Raw genomic sequence first — 20708 nt, 5'->3', positions numbered from 1 at the left:
GTTTCATTTAAATATTTAATCAACACAATTAATACAAAATTTTGTTCTTTAAAGCACAGTACTCTATTGTTAGGATAAAGACAGATGTTACTAGTTAGGTCATTTTACCTTACTTTTCTTTTTAAACAAGATACCTGCAGGCCATGGACATGCAATTAAAGCTGTAGCTCAAGTTCAAACAATTCCCTTTGAATACACTAAAAAGATAACCCACTAAAACTTCCTGTTACACTTCTCACATTTGAAAACTGTTTTAGATTTACTTCTATTAAGGACTTCATTATCAAGCAGGATTTGAAATGAAATGTTTTGCTTTCTATTAATAAATAAGTATGTCTTTATATGGATCAGCTTCACCTCCTCTAAAGTTTAGTAAAGGATGTAAATTGGTTCAAATATGAGAGATCTCTATTACTCATTAAAATTACAATTTTTGAGTACTTAATCTGAGTGACTTTAGATGCAATGCCAAAAAAAAGCAAGAGTTCATTTGGTAATGTTTTGAAACTTACATAGAAAATATTGAAATGAACTTTTAAACATTTATACCTTAGAAATTTAATCATACCTTAACTTTTTTTCGTTCTCAAATTGTTTTTCAAGATCCTGAGAAATTTACAGTTTCAGGCATGTTATCTTAGTAGCAGAGCCCAATTTACAATAAGGAAGTGACAATGCAGATTCTGGGTTTTGACATGCATGCTTTACAATAGAAAACATTGTGCAAGGGAAAAAATACTAAGATTCAGAACTGCAACACATGCTAAATAAAATGGTACATTTTTTCAAAGTAAGACTACTGATATGTACTTAAACTGGGCCGGAACACATAAAAAGCAATTCCTCCAAAATCTCCTTCTTCCCCTACCTCCATGTTCAAAATAACTTTTTCCATCCTAAAATTCATAAAATGTATTTAAAATACGTATTTCAGTACATCTTTATTATCTTTACTCTTGGATATAACTCTCTGAAATTAAAAACATTTTATTTGCCCCCTTTGCTCCAAAGTAACTTAATTATGTTTTTCTATTAAATTTAGAGTGAATTTTAAATATTTCTCCCCTATTTATACCTAGTTTGTAAAACAGTTCCACATACATGGCCTCATTTTATATAGTATAAATTCAGAGGAATTATTAGTCTTACATATTTAATTAGAAATTGCTTCATATCTTCATATTTACTTAATGCTGAAAGTACACTTTAACAGTCACATACATGTTCAGCACCTACCACAAAAACAAAAATGCAAAACTGAAAAACTACTATAAAGTTATATAAATAGAAAATACACTTAGTAACATAGAATTAAGTGACAGAATTTGATAATTCACAAACTGGATAACTCACTGCAAAAATATTCAAATTTTACCATGGTGTTTTACTTTTTTTTAAAAAAACACATGGTTTATAAGTTCCTATAACCATTTTTAATAATTAAGTGTTTGTTAGGATGGATACTAAAACATTTAACTCTTTTGTTGAGTATTACAGGATTTATGCTAAAAATTTAATTTTGGTCAAATGTAAAATAACCATCATCCTCAGATGAGCAGTCCTCAGAGAGTCTCTCCTTCATATTCTTTGGAGACACACACACACACACACACACACACTCACACATTGCAAAGAAGTACTTTATTTTTTTACCAACAGGGATGCAAAAGATAAATTCCTAGCTTTAAAAATTCAGAACATCAAAAAAGTACTAGAAAATATCATCTATGGCTACTGAATTTCTATTAGGTTGGTGCAAAAGTAATTGTGGTTTAAAAGGTTAAAAATAATTGCAAAAACCGCAATTACTTTTGCACCAACTTAATAATGTGTGTGGAATTACAAAGTTTTAACTTTCCTATCTATTTTTGACATCTGTGATTCATGTCCCATTTGTACAAATTATATTCAACTTGGTAAGATTTCAACTCGGTAAGACTTCAACTTACATTTAAGTGTATTGAGAATTAATCTGGATAGAGAGTGCCAAAACTATATGGCTTTTCTCATTCTATTTCCCCCACACCCCATCCATGCATGTGGGGAGCCAACACAGTCTCCTCGAAAGTAGCAACAATTGAAGCTGGAGGGAAAGAAAAACAAATTACCACCACTGAAGTATACATACACATCTCTCTTATATGGAAATGCCCTAATTAAAGCACTTTCGGGGCTGTCACACTCACAGCCTTCTTCACCCACTGCCAGTGAGCTTCCATACCCACCACTGCTGAATAGCCTACAAGTCACTAATGAGACTCCTACCTGCCAAACCCAAGGACAACTTTCACACTTTCAGCCCTTATCAGGTGACATTTGAGTGCTGCTACTAACAATTACCTTCTCAAAAACTCTCCCTACCTTCTACCTCACAGATCCAATCTTTCCTGGTCCACTTACTTCTCTGGCTGTTCTGACTCTGTTTTCTTTTTCCCTGCCAGCTGTTCAAACACGGACTACCCCCAGGGCTCTTCCCTAGTCTCTATTTTTCTAGAGATGTACTAAACAAACGTCCCAGGGAGTGTATTTATTTCCTACAGCCTTCACTACACTGGTTGATGACTCCCAAATCTGTCTCTCTCCATTCAGATTTGATTGGACTCCAGGAATTTATTTCTACTACCGTGTTTCCCCGAAAATAAGACCAGGTCTTATATTAATTTTTGCTCCAAAAGACACATGAAAGCTGATGGTCCGGCTAGGTCTTATTGTCGGGGAAACACAGTAATACAGTTCAATCAAGTGGAATTTATGCTGGGAATGCAGAGTTGGTGTAACATTCAAAAAAATCAATCAATATCAACAAAAAATCATAAGAATTCCTATTGCTCTATAGTGTCACTCACACTTGATATTATTCAACTTTGTAAATGAGTATAAATGATATCTCAAAGTTTAAGTTTACAGTTCCCTAGTTACGTTGAACATTTTGTTTGTTTACTGCCCATTCCTTTTTCTTCTGTAAAATTCTTATTTGTGTGTCTTTTGACCATTTTCTTCTAAGTTGTATTTTTTATTAATTTGGACAAGCCCTTTCTATATTCTGGATACTAATCCTTTGCAAGTGATATGTATTGTAAATATCTTTCCACAGTTCTTTTTATTCTTCATTTTTCATTTATTTTAATAAAAAAATTAATTTTAATGTATCTGAATTTATTAGTCTTACTTCAATGTGTGCTTTTTACCTCAAGGTCATAAACATAGTTTACATTCTCTTCTAAGAGGCTTTTTTTTTAAAAAAAGACAAACTTCTGAAGTTAGTACTTATGTAACTTCTTTGGAGAAAGGTACTGTGTTGGCAATAATTTTTTAACTACCTACTAAATCCTACGCACCGCACCTATATTCTAGGGCAACAAGGAAGCACAGGCTATTACAGTGGCGTTTAAGAAGATTATAAACTAATTAGGGTCATGGTAATTAAAGAGCTACCCCAAAATAATATATAACCAAGGGTTAAGTTTTGTGATAAACATGATCAAAGTTCAAAATATTAAGAGAAGGAATAAATCTGTGGCAATCAATAAAATTCCATGAAGAAAAGCATTAAACCTCCACTTAATTCTGATTTAGATTAACAACAAAATCCAGAATTTACCAAAAACATATCCTGCCAACAGATCAAAACCAGTCTGAATTAATGCAAAACTAGCATGGGACAGCAACAGAAAATGGAAAATATTTAAAAAGTAACAACTTATACATAAACATATAAATTTCTATTTTGTGTGCCTGCATTGCTTAGGGCTATACATAACAGATAAACCCTGCCCAACTCTGCGACAACCAGGAAATTCAAAAGCAAAAGGAAGTTGACAGATTAGGTGAGATGGATAACAGAATTAACTATTAGTATTAAAATATTACATAATCATAAAACTGGAGCTACCGTGTTTCCCCGAAAATCAGAGCTAGCCGGACCATCAGCTCTAATGCATTTTTCAGAGCATAAGACCCGGTATTATATTATATTATATTATATTGCATTACATTATATAAGACCGGGTCTTATAGTAAAATAAGACCGGGTCTTATATTATAGTAAAATAAGACCCAATGAATCCAATCTTCATCATTTTCGGATCACCCTATTAGGAAGTCAGCACATTAAGTCAGCACATTATAGTAAAATAAGACCCGGTCTTATATTAATTTTTGCTCCAAAAGATGCATTAGAGCTGATGGTCCTGCTAGGTCTTATTTTCAGGGAAACACGGTTATGACATTGACTCCAGAAAAGAGTAAGAGTACCCTCTTTGAGCAAGTCTTTTTAATAGTGACTGAACTTAAAAACATTCAATTTTTTCCTCCAGCCCCAACATTCAGATACCAACACTTCAAATGTTTTGTTTTGGTGAGCAGTATTTTGGCAGCAGGACTTAAACATCAGAATTAAATATTTCATATATGAAACCCAGAAGGTAACAGTCAATTAGCAGGCCTACAACGAAGCAGTCATTTCAGAAAATAATTCTCTATTAAAGTCTATACTTTACTAGCACACCTAAGCCTCCACATCGCTATGATGGCAAAGAAGTAATAATAAATATTAGTAAAAGAAACAATAACGACTAATTTTTAGCATACAACCACCTAATATTTGAAAGTGCTTTTTAATTATTTTCTCACACATTTTTCAAATAGTTTACCTATTGTTATATCACCTTGCAAGATAGCTGCAGCTAAAACAAAGGGTAAAATTTTGATACGATTCTCAAATCAGGTCACCCGCAAGGGGTGGGGGGACTATTAAAACCAAATATAATGCTAATAAACTTAACTGAAAACTCTGCCTCCACACAATGAACAATTATGAACAAAAACCTCAGCTTAGAATATCAATTTATGTTATGTACTAATGTGTAACTCTTGTGTTTTACAATATATTTCTACTGAAATTCTGATGTAGGTTCTGTCACTTAACGCCTGCCTCTGACTTGGACATTCACATGCAATACTTTCTTTATCACTGTCCTTTCATTTTTCATTAAAAACATTAAGTCTATATTTCTGGCCATATCAAAAATGGTACTTAAATGAGTTTGTTCCAGAATTAAAAATGACTGAAAAAAATACACCTTAAAATAACACACACAGCAAAATCTTTTAATATGTCCAAAGAAAAATAATCTTGACAATAAAAAATTATACTTTGGAAACTTCAAATCCTGTCTACTCACTATCCCTAGGAATCCAATCTTCATCATTTTCCGATCACCCTATTAGGAAGTCAGCACATTAAGCAGATGGGTGTTTCATAATCCACTACAGAACATACCAGTTCAGCGTTAGGGTTATCTGAACGAATTAAGGGGAGGCATGGCTTTCCCCAAAGTTGCAAATCCAAGATTCTTACCCCCAAGTTTTGTGTTGTGATTCCTTAAAGGTTTCTACCTATTGCCCCATTCACCCAGGTACCTCAACCCTGGTACAGCCTTCCTGACATGGAAGCTGACTAGGTTCACCTCTATCGTTTCATCTCTAGCTGATCAATCCAGTAGTAGTGCTCCTTATACAACTGCCTTCTGGCTTAGGCCTTTTTATGCAGACCTCTACGCCCCAAGGATACGTTATTTTCTTCCCTAAATCTTCAGGGTCCAATCCAAGTCCCCCTTCCCAGACAAATAAACCTTCCTGACCTTAATCACAGAGTTCTTAATTCCATTTAGAACTTAATTCTTCCCTAAGTGTTTAGGGGGGTTAGTCTTGACTTCCCAAATGAACTATCAGCTCCTTAGAGACTGAAGTAACATCTTAATACCCTCATTATGCCCCTAATGTAGCAAATACACTCTTTTACATGTTTCCTGATCGACTGACTAGATTCTCGTCATATAACTTACTCAACTCCTTTAATTTCAAATCTTCAAGTAACGCAAGCCAAGTATGCTTTTGATTTTTATTGCTTTTAACAGGGAAACTATACATACTTGGTAGTACTGTATAACGGATATTAATTATAAGGCTATTTGAACTGTTTTTACTCAACACTTCTGACCCCAAATGTGTGGTGTCTTTTCCAACACCACTTCTCCAACTCTCCTGTACAAGCTGGGTGTCCCACAATTCAATTTAATTTAATTCTGACACTATCTACCTGTAGTTAATGTCCGATTCCACTAGTTAAGGGCTCAGTCCCACAAGATTGCCACACTTCAGGTGCTAGTTCAAATGTCCCAGGTTGTCACTGATACTTCCAACCAACCATCTATAAATTCAGGGAGTTCCTAATTTGCTCCTCAGGTTTAATAAATCACTAAAATGACTCCCAGATCTCAGGAAACTGCTTTACTTACTATTACCAGTTTATTATAAAGGATACAACTCAGGAAGAGCCAAATGGAAGCGATGCACGGGCCAGGTATGGGGGAAATGGCTCCGACTTTCCATATCCTCTCTGGGGGAGCCACCCCTCAGCACCTTAATGTGTTCACCAAAGCCAAAGCTCACTGAATCTCAATGTTTAAGAGTTTTTATAGCGCTTAATCTTCAACCTGCCAGTACCCACCTACCTGGAGGTTGGTAAATGGGGCCGAAAGTTTCAACCCTCTAAGTCTAATCTCTTGGTCTTTCTGGTGACCAGCCCCATCCTGGAGGTATCCGGGAGACCCCAGTCACCAGTCATCTTATTAGCATACAAAAGACATTCTTATCACTCAGGAGAGTCCAAGAGTTTTAGAGACTGTATGCCAGGAACCTGGGACAAAGACCAAATATTTATTTTTTATTATATCACACTAATTCTTTAATACATTCTAAAAAGTACCACGGTATCAAAAAATTATTAGGTAACTCCAAAGACAGATATTAAAGGAGAAAACTTTTTTAATAATGAAAAAGCAAGCACACTTACGGAAAATAAGCATACAGGTCTTACTGTGCAAGCACAACCACGAAAACAATAAAGAAAAATTGTAATAGCCACAAGTTATTGAGTACTTATTCTGTGCCAAGCATTCCGCTAACTGCTACACATGAATTCTCATGAAATCTCTACAACAATCTTATGAGGTGAATCCCACTATCAGCCTCCTTTTAGAGATGAGAAAAATCGAGGCACAGAGACTCCCCAAGGTCACACATCTGGCAAGCAGTGGAGCCAGGATTCCAACTCCAAAACCTTTAAGCTTTTAGCCACACTTGCCTCCCCTAGACCCTCCCAAAGATTTGGTAGCAGCTTTATTTTCCCTTCCCCAATTCTGTTAACTTCTGGGTTTGCATTTCCCAGAATGTATCATTCTCTTTCAGGCTTTTCTGCCTTAAACATAATATTGTTCCCCCAGCTGGAATGCCCTGCTCTTTTTTTATCCAGCTAGCAAAGCCCTACTCACTCTCCAAACAGTGGCTTAAAAACAGCCCTCTTCATTCCTTCCACATTTTCTACCCCTAATCCTGAGGGGAAGGAATACATCATTCCCTTAGCTCCTCGGAAACAATGATTTACAGGTACTTCTATTGTTGGACTTATTTGTACTGTAATTATATTTTTCAGTACTATGTACCTAGTGGACATTATACTACACAACAAGCATGAGACACACAGATATTTGTTAAAGACTAGGAATGCATAATGGTCCCAGTTTAAGTTCAACTATGATTTAAATGAATACGTTCTTCTAGTCCAAGCCACATCATTCATTCTAACAATATTTTACCACCTTCTGTGTGACTGCATACACCAAAGACTCACTGGTGAGTAAAATTAGTATCTTAAGCTTCCCAGGTTCAGACTGAGACTTTGAAACTATTTTTCCAACCATTTCTCAACTCCCAGATTAAGACTTTGGCACTACGTCTTCTCAGTCATAACCAAATTGTGCTATTAACAAATATTTCAGAATTGGAAACACACTTTCCATTTACTAAATTTGTTAAAACAAGAGTCTAACCAAGAGTAAGACATTCACACTAGGGTAGGGTAGGCAAAAATTAAGCTACAAGGTACCTCAAAAGCTGCTCTGCTAATCCTACCTACATGTGAACACTCGCTCTGCCACCTCCTACACACTAATCTGCTTTCACTAAGGTATTACTCCAGCTAACATTTCTTTTTTATCAAAGCTTTTTTGAGATAGAACTTACATACCACACAATTCACTGATTTAAAGTGTACAGTTCAGAGTTGTGCAACTATCCTGCAATCAATTTTATAACATTTTCATCATCCCAAAAAGAAACACATACCCATTTAGCAGCCACTCCCTGTTATTAGTCAGGGTTCTCCAGAGAAACAGACCTAAGAGAATGTGTATATATACAGAGAGAAAGAATTATTTTAAGGAATAGGCCCACGTGACTGTGAGGGCTGTCAAATCTGAAACCTGCAGGGCAGGCCAGCAGGCTAGACACACAGAGCAGACTTGCTGGTGCAGTCTGAGTATGATGGCTCTCGGAGGCAGAATTCCTTCTTCAGGGGAACCCTCAGTCTTTTCTCCAAAGGACTTCAACTGACTGGATGAGGCCCACTGCATTCTGGAGGGTAATCTGCTTTATTCAAAGTCTACTGATTTAAATATTAATCACGTTTTAAAAAATACCTTCACAGCAACATCTAGACTGGTATTTGACCAAAAACTGAACACCATGGCCAGACCAAGCTGTCATATGAAATTAACCATCACTCCCTGTTACTCCCGGTCACTGGCAACCACTAATCTACTTTCTGTCTCTATGGATTTGCCCGTCTCACACATGTCATACAAACAGGATTATACCATATGTGGCCTTTTGTGTCTGGCCTCTTTCACTTAGCACAGTGTTTTCAAGGTTCATCCATGTTGTGGCATGTATCAGCACTTCACTCCTTTTTATTGCAGAATAATATTCCATTGTATGGTATACCATATTTTATTTATCTATTCATCAATTGATGGACATTTGGGTTCTTTCTACTTTTTTGGTTTTTTACTATTATGAAAAATGCTGCTATGAACATTCATACAAGGTTTTGTGTGGACATATGTTCTCATTTCTCTTGGGTTTATACCTAGGAATAGAATTGCTGGGTTACATGGTAACTCTGTAACATTCCGTTTTACTGTGCAAACTTTTTCAAAAAATTCAAAACTACAAATTTTGTCTATTCTGCAAGCATAACTACCATACCTATCTATGCTCATGACATACAGCTTGATTTTATTTCCTATCCCTGAATTTTTGAAATAGACGGAATCTTTTAACTAGCATCTAATATAGCTAGTATTTCTACAGTTAAACAGTTTAAAAACCAAATATACTCACTTCTTTAAGATTTACTTATGAGGTGGGATGTGTGTGTGTGTGTGTGTGTGTGTGTGTGTATACACACACATATTCCATATAAAATACAAACTCCATACATACTAAACTTAGAAATTATCCAATGAAAGAAAAAAGTATATTTTTTAGTATAGTATACTGTCTAAACAGGGATACGCCACTATATTTACATGTAAAGAATTGTTTTTATTCAACTTGTAAAATGTTAAGTGATAAATAAATACTGTCTATAAATACTGTCCGAGGAAGTGATCTTCAACTAAAACTCTAAACTGATTTATTACCAACATATCTAGAGTAAAGTACCAACATAAAAGTAAATAGAAAATAAGGTATTTATTTCAATGCATTTTTTTCTTTTAATCTATTGTTCACTAACAGCTAGGTGATGAGATTAATGACTAAGAGTGCTGAGAGGCAGCAAGCAATAGAGGGTGCATTTTACAGATGTTCCAAATCCCAACTCCACCACTGTGTTACCTGAACAAATTTCTTCACCTCTCTGAACCTCAGCTTTCTCATCTGTAAATTACTTACTTCAACAGCTTGAAGATAATACTACCTACTTCAAAAGTTTGTTGTGAGAATTAAATGAGCACATAGAACTCTTAAAAGCACATAGAACTCTTAGCACACCACCTAGTAAGTGCTCAATTAATGATCACTATTAATATTACAGCATTCTAGATGCTGGTCAGAACTTAGAGCATATTAACACATTTCAGAAAAGCTTACCACAATTCACTTGATATCATCAGTTTAAAAGTACATTTTAAATTATGATTTAATCACTTATGAAAAAAGTAACAACAAAAAACTTTTTCTTTACCTACATACCCAAGTAGGTTAAGGCACAGAAAAGTTCTGAAAATTACATACCAAACTAATTACATACAACCATCACTCTGGAGGAGGGGAAGAGGATGGGAGGTGCCTATGTGAAGGAGGACAGATATAGACTCATTATACTTCCTTATTGCTGAAATTTGCATGAGAATGTATTCCTGTTATTGTATAAGTAAAAAATAAGATGAATAATAGCTTGAAAGTCCGTATTGGAAATTCATTTCTGCTCAGCTCAGCTAGAACAAATCAATAGTTATAAATGTAGATAAAACTACAAGTCTGACAGTATTGACAAAGCCTTAATATAAATAAATAAGGAAACAAATTTCTTATGTTTTTAAATTAAAATCTAACCCAAATTGGATATTTGACAAAGGATACAGTACTAATCACCACAAGTTTTCATGTTTTCAAGTACCTATATAAACTTTACATCTATCAGCTATTCTCTCTGAAGGATAAAAAATTTACATGGCAAACAAGTTTTTCCAAGACTGTTTCATTCATTTGCATAAACATCCAAATCCAAATCAGTTGCCTGAATGCAAGCCTAAGAAAAAATAAATTTATCGCTAGGAGTAGTAGAGATATGTTTTTAAAATGCTAGCTAACCCAGAGAAATAATTAACTCAGGTTCTCTCAGTCTTTGAAAGTCTGTCATATGACAAGCATCTTAGGTAGGCACCCAGAAAATAATAGCTTAGATTACCTTTTAAGAGAGCAAAAGACAGACTTTCATTACAGTAATTGTTCAGTCCATCGTAAGATAGTTCAGAATAAATGTCTAGCAATTGGCTTTTATTTCGGGGGGAAATCTAGATTCTGGTTCCAACTCCCATAGTTCCTAATAGATGACTTTGTGTAAATAACCTATAAACACCAAACTCTTTTCGGATAAAAGTGGGCTAGCCTGTAGCTGCTCTACTCACCTCCTAAGAGTGTTATACAGATCAAGTGAAATAAGAAAGCACTCTGAATATTATAAAATCCTTAAAAGTATTATTTTGTATGAGAATAGATACATATGGAATAGCTCAAAATTAGTGTAACCAACCACAGATTATCTAAGACCCCGAAACACTTAAAGTGTCTTGCACACTGCAAATTAGCAATAAGTACTGATTTACACAAAGACTACCTATTGGTAATTGAGTCCATGATCTCCAATTGAGAGCTAACTCCAATGACCTGCCCTTTGACCCTCCTCAGGGTTTGTAGAATTACAGACTGCTCCATTGTTCATATTGCACTCATTCAAACATTTATGTAGTGCCTATTCCCTTGTTCTCAAGAGCTCACATCTGGCAGGGCAATAGGATATTTGCATCATGGTTATTTTGTTGTCTGTGTCCCATAATGAAATTATATACAAAATTCTATGGGAGAATAAAGGAAGAAGCAATTAATTCTTCAGTTAGTGGGAGTCCGGGAAGTTTTCACATTGGAACTGGGCCTCAAGGGATGAAGGGAAAAGGTCATTCTGGAAGACAAAACAGCAAAAAAGGCACTTGTTCTCGGAACAGGCAGCACTGTCACATAGCTACCGCACAGTGTTTGGGGCAAAGAAAAAAGAGTAATAGAAGATGGAGCCGAAAAAAAGGAAATGAGAGACAGATTTTGAAGGGGTTCATATATCATGACAAAAATTAATGGGGCAACAACCAAGACTTTGAGCAGTGGTCTAAACTGTTCATTTACCTGCAGTGGCAGTGAGAGAAGCGCGGGCAAGAGTCCTTAAAACATTTCCTCAGCTAACAAATGTCACCATTTTTCTTGATTCAAGTAACTGACATACATTAAGAACCAATCTCACAATCTTTGCACTTAAAACTCTAAATGACTGACACCCTCATCCCTACTTATCAAAGAGAATAGATACTAAGCTCTAACATAAATAGCACTTGAGAAAACCAAATAGAAGCTTGAGAAGGTAAAAAGTAAATTTAACCTAAGGAAAAAGTCAACAAGTAGGAAAAAAATGTTTTAAGTGTATATACCGTCCATATTTTTTACAATTTGAAATAGATAAAATATTTCATTAGCTTTCCACTACTGTGAAAAGTTATACAGAAGGAAATGAATATATGCTTTGGATATACAACATGCCCTTCTGAACATGCTTACATTAATGTGCCTTAAACATAACATGTATCAAATACGTGACTTTCTCACAAAAAGCAGCACCTGTTAATGACCTTTTTACTTCTGTCAACAAAACAAGTATCTGTTAAAACAACACAGAAACAAATAAACAAAATCAATGAATGTATGATCTGCCATTCTCCCAAAAGCTGAAGCCAAATCTTTGCTGTCATGTTTAGACATGCGGAGGAAAAAGGAAGAAACAGTCTTGTTATAGAATTCTGGTGATTCTTCCTTTGCAATGACTACCTTGTAATATCCTTGGAACATGCCACACCATTCCTGCCTCTGTGCCTTTATCTGAGTAGTTCTTCCCACCTCTAGGACTCCTTTCCCTGACTGACTCTACCTACATTCTGCCTACTGAAAAAGTCCTAAGGTCTAGCTCAAGTTGCATCTCAAACATGAAACCTTCCCTAAAGTCTCTGGTCCATACAGAACCTCTTAATACACTTGTCTTTTCTCACTTTCCAGCATTTCATCATTTTCATTTCTATTGTGAACCTAGCCTATACTCTTACAAAATGACATCATATCTAAACTGTTACAAAGCCTTGGAATAGCAGAGTGGATAAGAGCTTGAGTTCTAGACTCCACAATTAAAGAGTCAGAATACCTCAGTTCAAATCCCAGCTCTACCATTTATTAGGTATGGGAACTTAGGCAAATTAACCTAATCTCATCTCTCTGTACCTTAATTTCCTCATAGGTTAATATGGGAAAAATAAGCACTTATCTTAAACGGTTATTTAAGGATTAAATAAATTAACATGTAAAGCATATAGAACAGGTGGGCATGGTACCTGTGCACAAGTGTTAGTTAAGCGGTTCCCCATTTTGCCTTGCTCCAGGCCTCTCTACATACTGTTGTATCGCTCTTAAATGGGGGAGATTCTGCACAGAATCTCCCTCACCTTCCATTTAGCTCATGGGTTCATGTCCTTAGTTTGGTAATCAAGGCACTCCACAATCTGGCACCACACTATCTTCTCAGGTTCAGTTACTCAACATCCACTTTATACAAAATAAAAGGAAACAGACATACAAGGCAGAGAGACTCTCTCCTCCAGGGTCTGACAACTAATTACAGAAACAAGGCACAAACAAAACCATCACACAGAATGGATGTTCACCCATAGCTACTCTCCAAAAGAACTCTGAAATCCAATAAAATCAGTTTCCTCAGTGTTTGCAAGATGCCAGAGTCACTCAAAATTGTCTGCTTTTGTCTGTTTTATTTCACTCTCATCCTCTCAAAACACACAAAAACAACGGCCAAAACACTTTCTCTCAACTTGTATCCATCCACCCCTTATTTTAAAGTCTAATTCAAACACTATCACTCTCTTGCCATTTAAACTTATATAAACTGTCTTATCTCAATCAACTGTTCTCAAAGTGCAGTCACCCTCTCCATCCAACATATGAGCTCCTAGAAAGAATAAGAATTTCTTACCAGTTCTTGTCACTTCCTCCCCACCCTCACCACTATGCCCTCCATTGAAACAGATCATGCTAGAACAGGTGCTTAAAATTATGCGTTGAATTTAAGTAAAAAAGTGAAACTGGAAGTAAAATACTACTATAACTACTTACTACGAAGTAAGCTACAGTGAGACTAGAATAGACTACATACTGGGTCAACCACTAGACGATCACCTGTCCACAAAGCCTCAATCAGACAGGGCCATCCAAATCAGAAAGAGGCAGTCCACTCACTGTCCCTTCTATTTAATAAGCATCATATATATGGGTAGATTTGCTTGTTCAGTGGCACCTTGAATCAACAGAAGGATTAATAACCATTGTATTATCTACCACCTAATTTGAAAAGCTGGACCTCCAAACAGGATGATACATGCAGGGCCGGCATCCAAGCAGGGCAATCCAAGTGCTACCTCCCTGAGGAGATGATTCGGGAAAGCTTGTTAAATTCCACTTAATGGCAAACCTGTCACTGTCCAACATACAGGTTTTAAGTACCATAACATATTCCATGAACTTAGCATGAAAAAGTGTCACCTGGATTTCCATGTGCCCACACTTTGCAAATTTTCTACAACGAATATGTATTACTTGAATAATCAAAAACTTTCAAGTGTTTATTATTTCCTCCAGATTTTAATGGGTCTCTCTTAATGGCCAACGCTGAATGCAACAGACACAAGTTGAAAGTCAACCGAAGAGCATATTACCCCAACTTTCTATCTCCCAGGTAAAGTGCCAATTTGGACAAAGTTCTCAACTTCGTATGTTTCAATTTAAAAATTACTTCTACATATGCCATCACCTAGAGGAAAAAAATTCGCATTATCTTCCTAAGACTCCACAGCATTATAGCAAATGGCAGAGCGTCCTAGATAGTTGCCTCTTCCCCCAAACCCAAACACTCTCCTCCCTAAGTAGTGAGCCCTATTTAATAAGGCCAGGAAAAGGGTGCTAAATTACTTACATGGTTATCTCAATCCTCGAAACAAAAGTAGGTACTCTTATTATCCCAAGAGAAAACTGAGGTTTATTGATGTTTGGGGGGGAAAATAACTTGCACGAGCAGACGCTTATATGAGGGGATTCTTGTGCTGTATAAAGAACTTTACTGGGAATAGATGGGGGACTTTTGTTGGGACAATTATAGCAGAAATCTTCAAACTGGATATTTCACAGAGAAAACAATAAATGACATCTGGTCAAATTGTAGGTTTTCTTTGGAACTAATGATATCTGGCACATAACAGATGTTTAGTAAAAATCTGTGCTCAAATTTAAATTTTAAGTAGTTAATTCCTAAAACACTTTGAGCACATGGCAAAATCTGACAGGTTATTTGTTTTAACTAGATTGGAGGTACAATAACCAATAATTACATCTACACCTAAAGTAATGGCCTCACATCCTGAGTGTGTTTTAGCTAATAAAGCAGGGGAGGAAAAATGGCAGGAAGAAGTTGTGTATCCTTTAAATATAAGTTTGTCTAATAACAAATTCCATTTAAAATTTTAACATGTCATCAAAATGACAGCAACACTATTAATCTATTATTCTTAGTCATCTCAAAATAACCTATTGTGGGGGTTTTAGTATAGCCATGAAAGGCACTGTTCATGTAATCACTGTTTTTCAAATAAGTAAAAGAAAAAAATCTGAGTCTCCTTTCAGTATTTAATCAAACTAAAGAATGTACATTTGCAGAGTATGTACTTTAAGCAAACCTATTATCTGATTAAGTTGGACCTTAATTGTTGCCCAGGGACACAGAGACAAAAATGTAAAAGCTGGTTAAAGCACTAGCAGTTAAATGATGTTTGAATCTGATTGCTGGAAAGATGGGTTTTATGAATATTCACTTTAAGTTATTATCGGTAATCTATAAGGTCTTTCAGGCACCCAAACTTTAGCTTCCAGGGAGGAAAGAAAGGGTCTGTTTCACAGGTAAATGAGCATCTGGTGTTATATAGAAAAATTAACATCCTTTTCAGTTCTCATGCTACACAGAGTAGGGTATAGGTATTATGCAAGCACACAGCACTTGGGCAATCTTTTCCCACTTTCTTTGAAAAATGTATATAATAATTCCTTAATTCAGCAACAACACAGTATTACTTTCTTCCTTTCAGGTTTCTTTCATTTCAAAATACTATTCTTGAAGACTTAAATTCTTCTTTTAAGAAAGACTTAATCATTTAACTCAAAAAGAGGGAGCAAAAAGTCAGGAGGTGAAATCCGAGATATTCTTATTCATCTTACATAACTTACTCTACGTTGGAATTGATTCAGTAGCTCAACTAAAACCCAAGGTTTAAGCAAAGATGAGATCAGTATATTCTTCACACACATAAAGAGTTTTAAAAAGTGAAAGGGTCTTAATGTAATTTTTTCCCTTGTATTCTTAAAATATAAGCACCCGCGTGTATGGGAAAAATAGGGTGCCAACATGTAAAAGTTAAAATGGTCACATTTAAAGTGAAGGGCACTAAATTCATCCTATGGCATCTAGGTAATGCAACCATTGATAGAACTGGATATAATTTCAGAAAATAAGTTAATTTCTAACACTGCTTGTGAAATATCACCTCTGGAAGAATGCATTCAGTATTTTTAAATAAGTGCTGCCGGGAACATCAAAAAGTGATTTACAAAAACAATAGATATATGTTCCCTCGACTTGCAAACAAAACTCTAAAAATGTAGTTATAATTATTCCTGCCTAACTAAATTGCCTTTGATAATTGCAAATTACTCCCTTCATGGGCATATATGTATCAAATCTTTCAAAAACTAACTTTACACAAACTATTGTCCTTACTAGACAGGCCCTGATCTGAACTCAACTAAGAGCTATGTGTATACTACATCCCACCGCTGAGACACTTGAGCCCCAGTGTAATAATGGCCACAGATTCCCTGCATTGCTTTGGGAACTGCTGCTTGCTTAACCAAGCACTGAACTACAAATTCACCTTTCTAAAAAGACTGCAAGTAAGAAGCCAAGCTTCACTATCTAGTTTTCTGAAACGAATTAGGGTTTGGGATTTCACTGGGAATGACCACTTATCAAGATGCCATCGCCCTCCCTAGGCATTTAATTACAATACCTTCTCTGTTTTCCATTCAACCACCTCAATTAAATTTCCACTAGAACCAGAAATACAAAAAGTTGATTCTGGGGCCTTGCTGAAAGTCTCCTCTGGGTGCAAACCCTGGGATCCCGCATACATTATAACGAAAGGACAAAGAGAAACAAAAAGTAATGATTGTTAGACAATGTGGTGACATTACCTTGCCCGTCTTGTGATCAAACCAGACGAGAGCATGGTTCCTTGACAGCACCTTGCAATCAAAGGTAGCATTATTTTGCGCGGGTCGACAGCGGGCCACTGAGCGGCCGATTTTAATGGGCTCGTCCAGGTAGACATGACGCTCCTGAAACGGGTGAGAGTTCGGACGGCAAGTGAAGATGGCCAAGGCTGACGGCATCGAGGACAGACGGGGGGTGTCTCTCCTTCAAGGGATAAAGAGGAGTTCCACCGGATCCGGACTGCCCTTCGCAAGCCTCTCCCCCTATCCCCCCCAAAATTTTAAATTAAAACAAACTGCGCATTGTCTAAGCATAACCAGTGAACATCAACAACTCTTCTCTTGAGTAGGAAGACAAGCCAGCGCAAGCCCCATCACCTCTTCTAACAGCCAGCGCACAAAAAGTCCCCAACTGGCAGCTTTTAGTCCATCTTCTTCCTCGGCAAGAAAAGCCTCAAACATCGGACAGCTTCAGCCAAGAAAACTCCTGGAACACAGTTTGGGGACTGGAGGTATCCAAGCAGATGAGTCACACACCAATTCTTGTGTTTTGTTTGGGATCGCGGCCGCTTTTCCCCCCTCGGTGGCGGAAACGTTGCAGCACTGCAGCATGAAGGAAGGGTCGGTTTGATGCGGCCAGGAAGGTCCTTTCGGGGCGAAGGAAGGTGTAGCCGAGCACCTCTGGGTAGCCACCGCCCGTCCTCAAGGGCCTCGGAAGTGGATGGGCGAGAGGGCGGCGAGGGGTCTAGACCGCCAGCGGGACAGTCTGCATTGCCCCTGACGCGCGAAGGCCGCCGGGAGGTGGCACGGGGACCCCGGCCGGCACGAGCCGAGGGGGCGGTGAATGGGGTCCTTGGCACAAGGAGCAGGGACCCGCGGGGGCGCGGGCAGCGGCCAAGTGGGGACTCCCAGGCACCTGGCGGGCGTCCCCCGCGACCAGGGCGGGGATCCGGCTCCGCAGGCCGGTGCGGACAGAGCGAGGCGCGACCCCGGGGGTCTCCGCTAGCAGGAAGTTGGTCCCTGGACGCCTGGACTCCTGGCTGCTGCTCAACACACCGGCCGCCTCCTTTCAGGGTCGCCCCCGCGAGGGTCGCATCCCAGGGACCGCAGCCGCAGCTCCCGGAGGACGAGGAGGTGGGGGAGGGAGGCTGGCCCGGAGGTTGGGGGAGAGGCCTGGAGGCCCCGGGCTGAGTCCGCCCGCAGCCTCCACCACTCTCGGCGGGTGGGACACGCTCAGGCTATGCCAGACGAGGCAGGAAACTTTCCGACCTGGTAGGGAAACATCAAAACAAACGGCCGTCAGGCGCCGGTGCCCGCCCGCCTCAGCTTTCGCGCTCCTCAACCCGACCCCCACCAAACCCCCACGACTGGCTGCAACCTCGGCCGACCTCTCCGCGGACGGGCTGCGGGGATTTGAAGGCCGGACGCCACGACAAGTCTAGCTTCCCTCACCGCCGCCGCCGCCTCAGCTTACCTTGCCAGCGCCGGCCGCCATAGTGACTCTGACTGAAACCTACCGGGTGCACAGCCACGGGAACGCGCACCCTTCAAGGGCCCTCCTATTCCCTCTCCCGCGCCGTAGTCCGGGGATGTCACGTGATCGACGCTGCCGAAGCCATGCTTGTCAGGGGCAGGAAAGAGGGCAAGCTAATTTTCAACTAGTCTCCGGAAGCCATCTTAGTTAAGGGCCGAACGCTTCAAACCATGGGACAGCCTCTACGGTCATTTTGGTTAAGGGCAAGAAGGACTTTGACTCGTTGCAGGTTTATAAACAAAACATGCCAACTTCCTACTTTATCATCTTAGTAATACGGTACGAACTTTTATTACATTTTATTTACTACCGTCCTCGTTGAAAATAACAACGAGGAAGGAGAACAGAGCCATCCAAAGGAGACGATATTAGCAGCCATTTTAACTGTGGGCAATAGTTTTCCCACAGCTCCCTTAGGAGTGAGCAATCAAATTCCCACAAATCCTAGGATTTGTGCGTCTGAAAGGAGAGAGGCCAACCTCATTCTGCGAAAGTCTTCGCTGTGTAGCTTGCCCGGAGGAAAACTCTTTCTTAGTCCCTGCTTTCTATTTCCAATGACCGGTCTTTCCACTGTACCTATCATGTCTTCCAGAGCTCCAACGCAGATTCTATCCCTGAAAGAGTGTGACTTCAGAAAGTTTAAAATCACGTTGCTTCCTCAAAAAGGTCCAACAATTTTCAATATGAAAAAAGGGGGTATTGCCCCCACCCATAGTAACAGGGCAGATGAAGAGTCATTGGTTTCAGGAAGAAAAGACTGCAAAATCTTAAAGATAAGTTCAAGAAAAGATGGTGGAAATGAATCTTATTTAGAATCAATGGTGGCTCCATCCGATTCCTTTGACAACAGACTTTACTACTGTGTGACCTTGGGCACGTTTCTAAACCTTTTCAAACCTGGTTTTCTTATCTATAACATGGAGATAATACATAACGCACCTGTTACTGCGAGAATTCAAGGTGATAATTCGTGTTGCTCATTAAAGAGTACCTATTATTCATTTCAATACTTGTATATACTGTTTTGGCCCCGTCCTAAATTCTGCTGAGCTCTGGGGACACATAGGTGAACAAAACCTGGACACCTGGTGTTGTGGGTTAGGGATGGGGGTAGGGAGATGACAAACACAGATGCAGAAAAATTTCACTTTGATGTAATCAGGACTAAAAGAGGCAAGCATTGGGTGCTAAAAGGACCAGGGATCGCCTTCTAGGAGAGGTAACTGAACTGAATGAAGGAAGTTTGGAAAACCACAATAAATATGAAATTTGCTGAACTCCTTTATACATTTCCAGGAATAGAGAATACCAGAAAAGGAACAATATTTGATACATGAATAAAATTACATACTGTTATTCATTATTATAGGATAAAATAGGAGTGCCACAAAGTGAGTCTGGAGAGAAGAATATGCACTAGATTGTAAAGAACTGGTATACTTTTCTAATTCAGCAAATATGTATTGAACTAGTACTGTGTTCAATATATTTTATTCTAGAGAAAAATAAGAATATGTTGAAAAATTTTAATATAAGAGGATGAAAAACTTTCATTTCGGGTAGCTTTTAGGCTTATGTGAAATAAAGTAATTAATATAGGCCCTTCTACAAATCCCTAATGAGCTCTGTATATCAACTTGTAAGTCATTTATAAATTCTTTCATTCATGCATTCATTCATTCTATAAATATTGAATTGAATGCCTATTGGACAAAAGATATTTTGAAGGTCCTGGAAATACAACCATGAAAGAAAGAAAGACTCCCTTGAGTTGCTCACAATTTGGGTGATGACACAATAAAACCTTTACCGTAATAAATATATCAAGATTAATGGGAGCATGGTAGAATAGTTTCAACTGAGACTTGAAAAATGAGTAAAGAGTAGGCCAGCTAGTCTGGTAGTCGTGTGATAACAAAATTTAGGCCAAGAAAACATAAACAAGGACCCAGGTACTTAAGATAACAGGACTTTAAGGGAATTACAGGTAAGTCTGTATTACTGGAGCAATGAGGGTTGGGGGTTAAGGAGAGGGGCACAAAAGTGTGGTTTCAATTACTGAAGGACTTGGAGGCAACCCAATGGACTTCAGAACATTTTCATCTTTCTCCTAGAAGGTCAAAGTAGAGTA

The 20708-nt window shown here is 38.1% G+C and overlaps 1 protein-coding gene across 39 annotated transcripts in view; it reads right to left on the bottom strand.

Annotated features, from left to right (window-relative positions):
* SLMAP (sarcolemma associated protein) overlaps positions 1–18645 on the bottom strand; it is a 121424-nt gene extending 102779 nt beyond the window's left edge. For 20 of the 39 annotated variants that reach the window (XM_033132886.1, XM_033132884.1, XM_033132910.1 and 17 more), the window contains exon 1: positions 17026–17259. In XM_033132886.1, the coding sequence (XP_032988777.1) occupies positions 17026–17223 (198 nt within the window). In that variant the 5' untranslated portion in view covers positions 17224–17259. Of the gene's footprint in view, positions 1–17025; positions 18313–18517 lie in introns of those variants that run through there. The other 19 variants (XM_033132889.1, XM_033132885.1, XM_033132898.1 and 16 more) reach the window with 2 other exon arrangements.
* Between the last annotated feature and the right edge of the window lie 2063 nt (positions 18646–20708).

Source organism: Rhinolophus ferrumequinum, chromosome 17, assembly GCF_004115265.2.
Source record: "Rhinolophus ferrumequinum isolate MPI-CBG mRhiFer1 chromosome 17, mRhiFer1_v1.p, whole genome shotgun sequence".
Taxonomy (NCBI): Eukaryota; Metazoa; Chordata; class Mammalia; order Chiroptera; family Rhinolophidae; genus Rhinolophus; species Rhinolophus ferrumequinum.
Note: the sequence above shows the minus strand (reverse complement) of the source record. Positions and strands in the feature narration are given on the sequence as shown.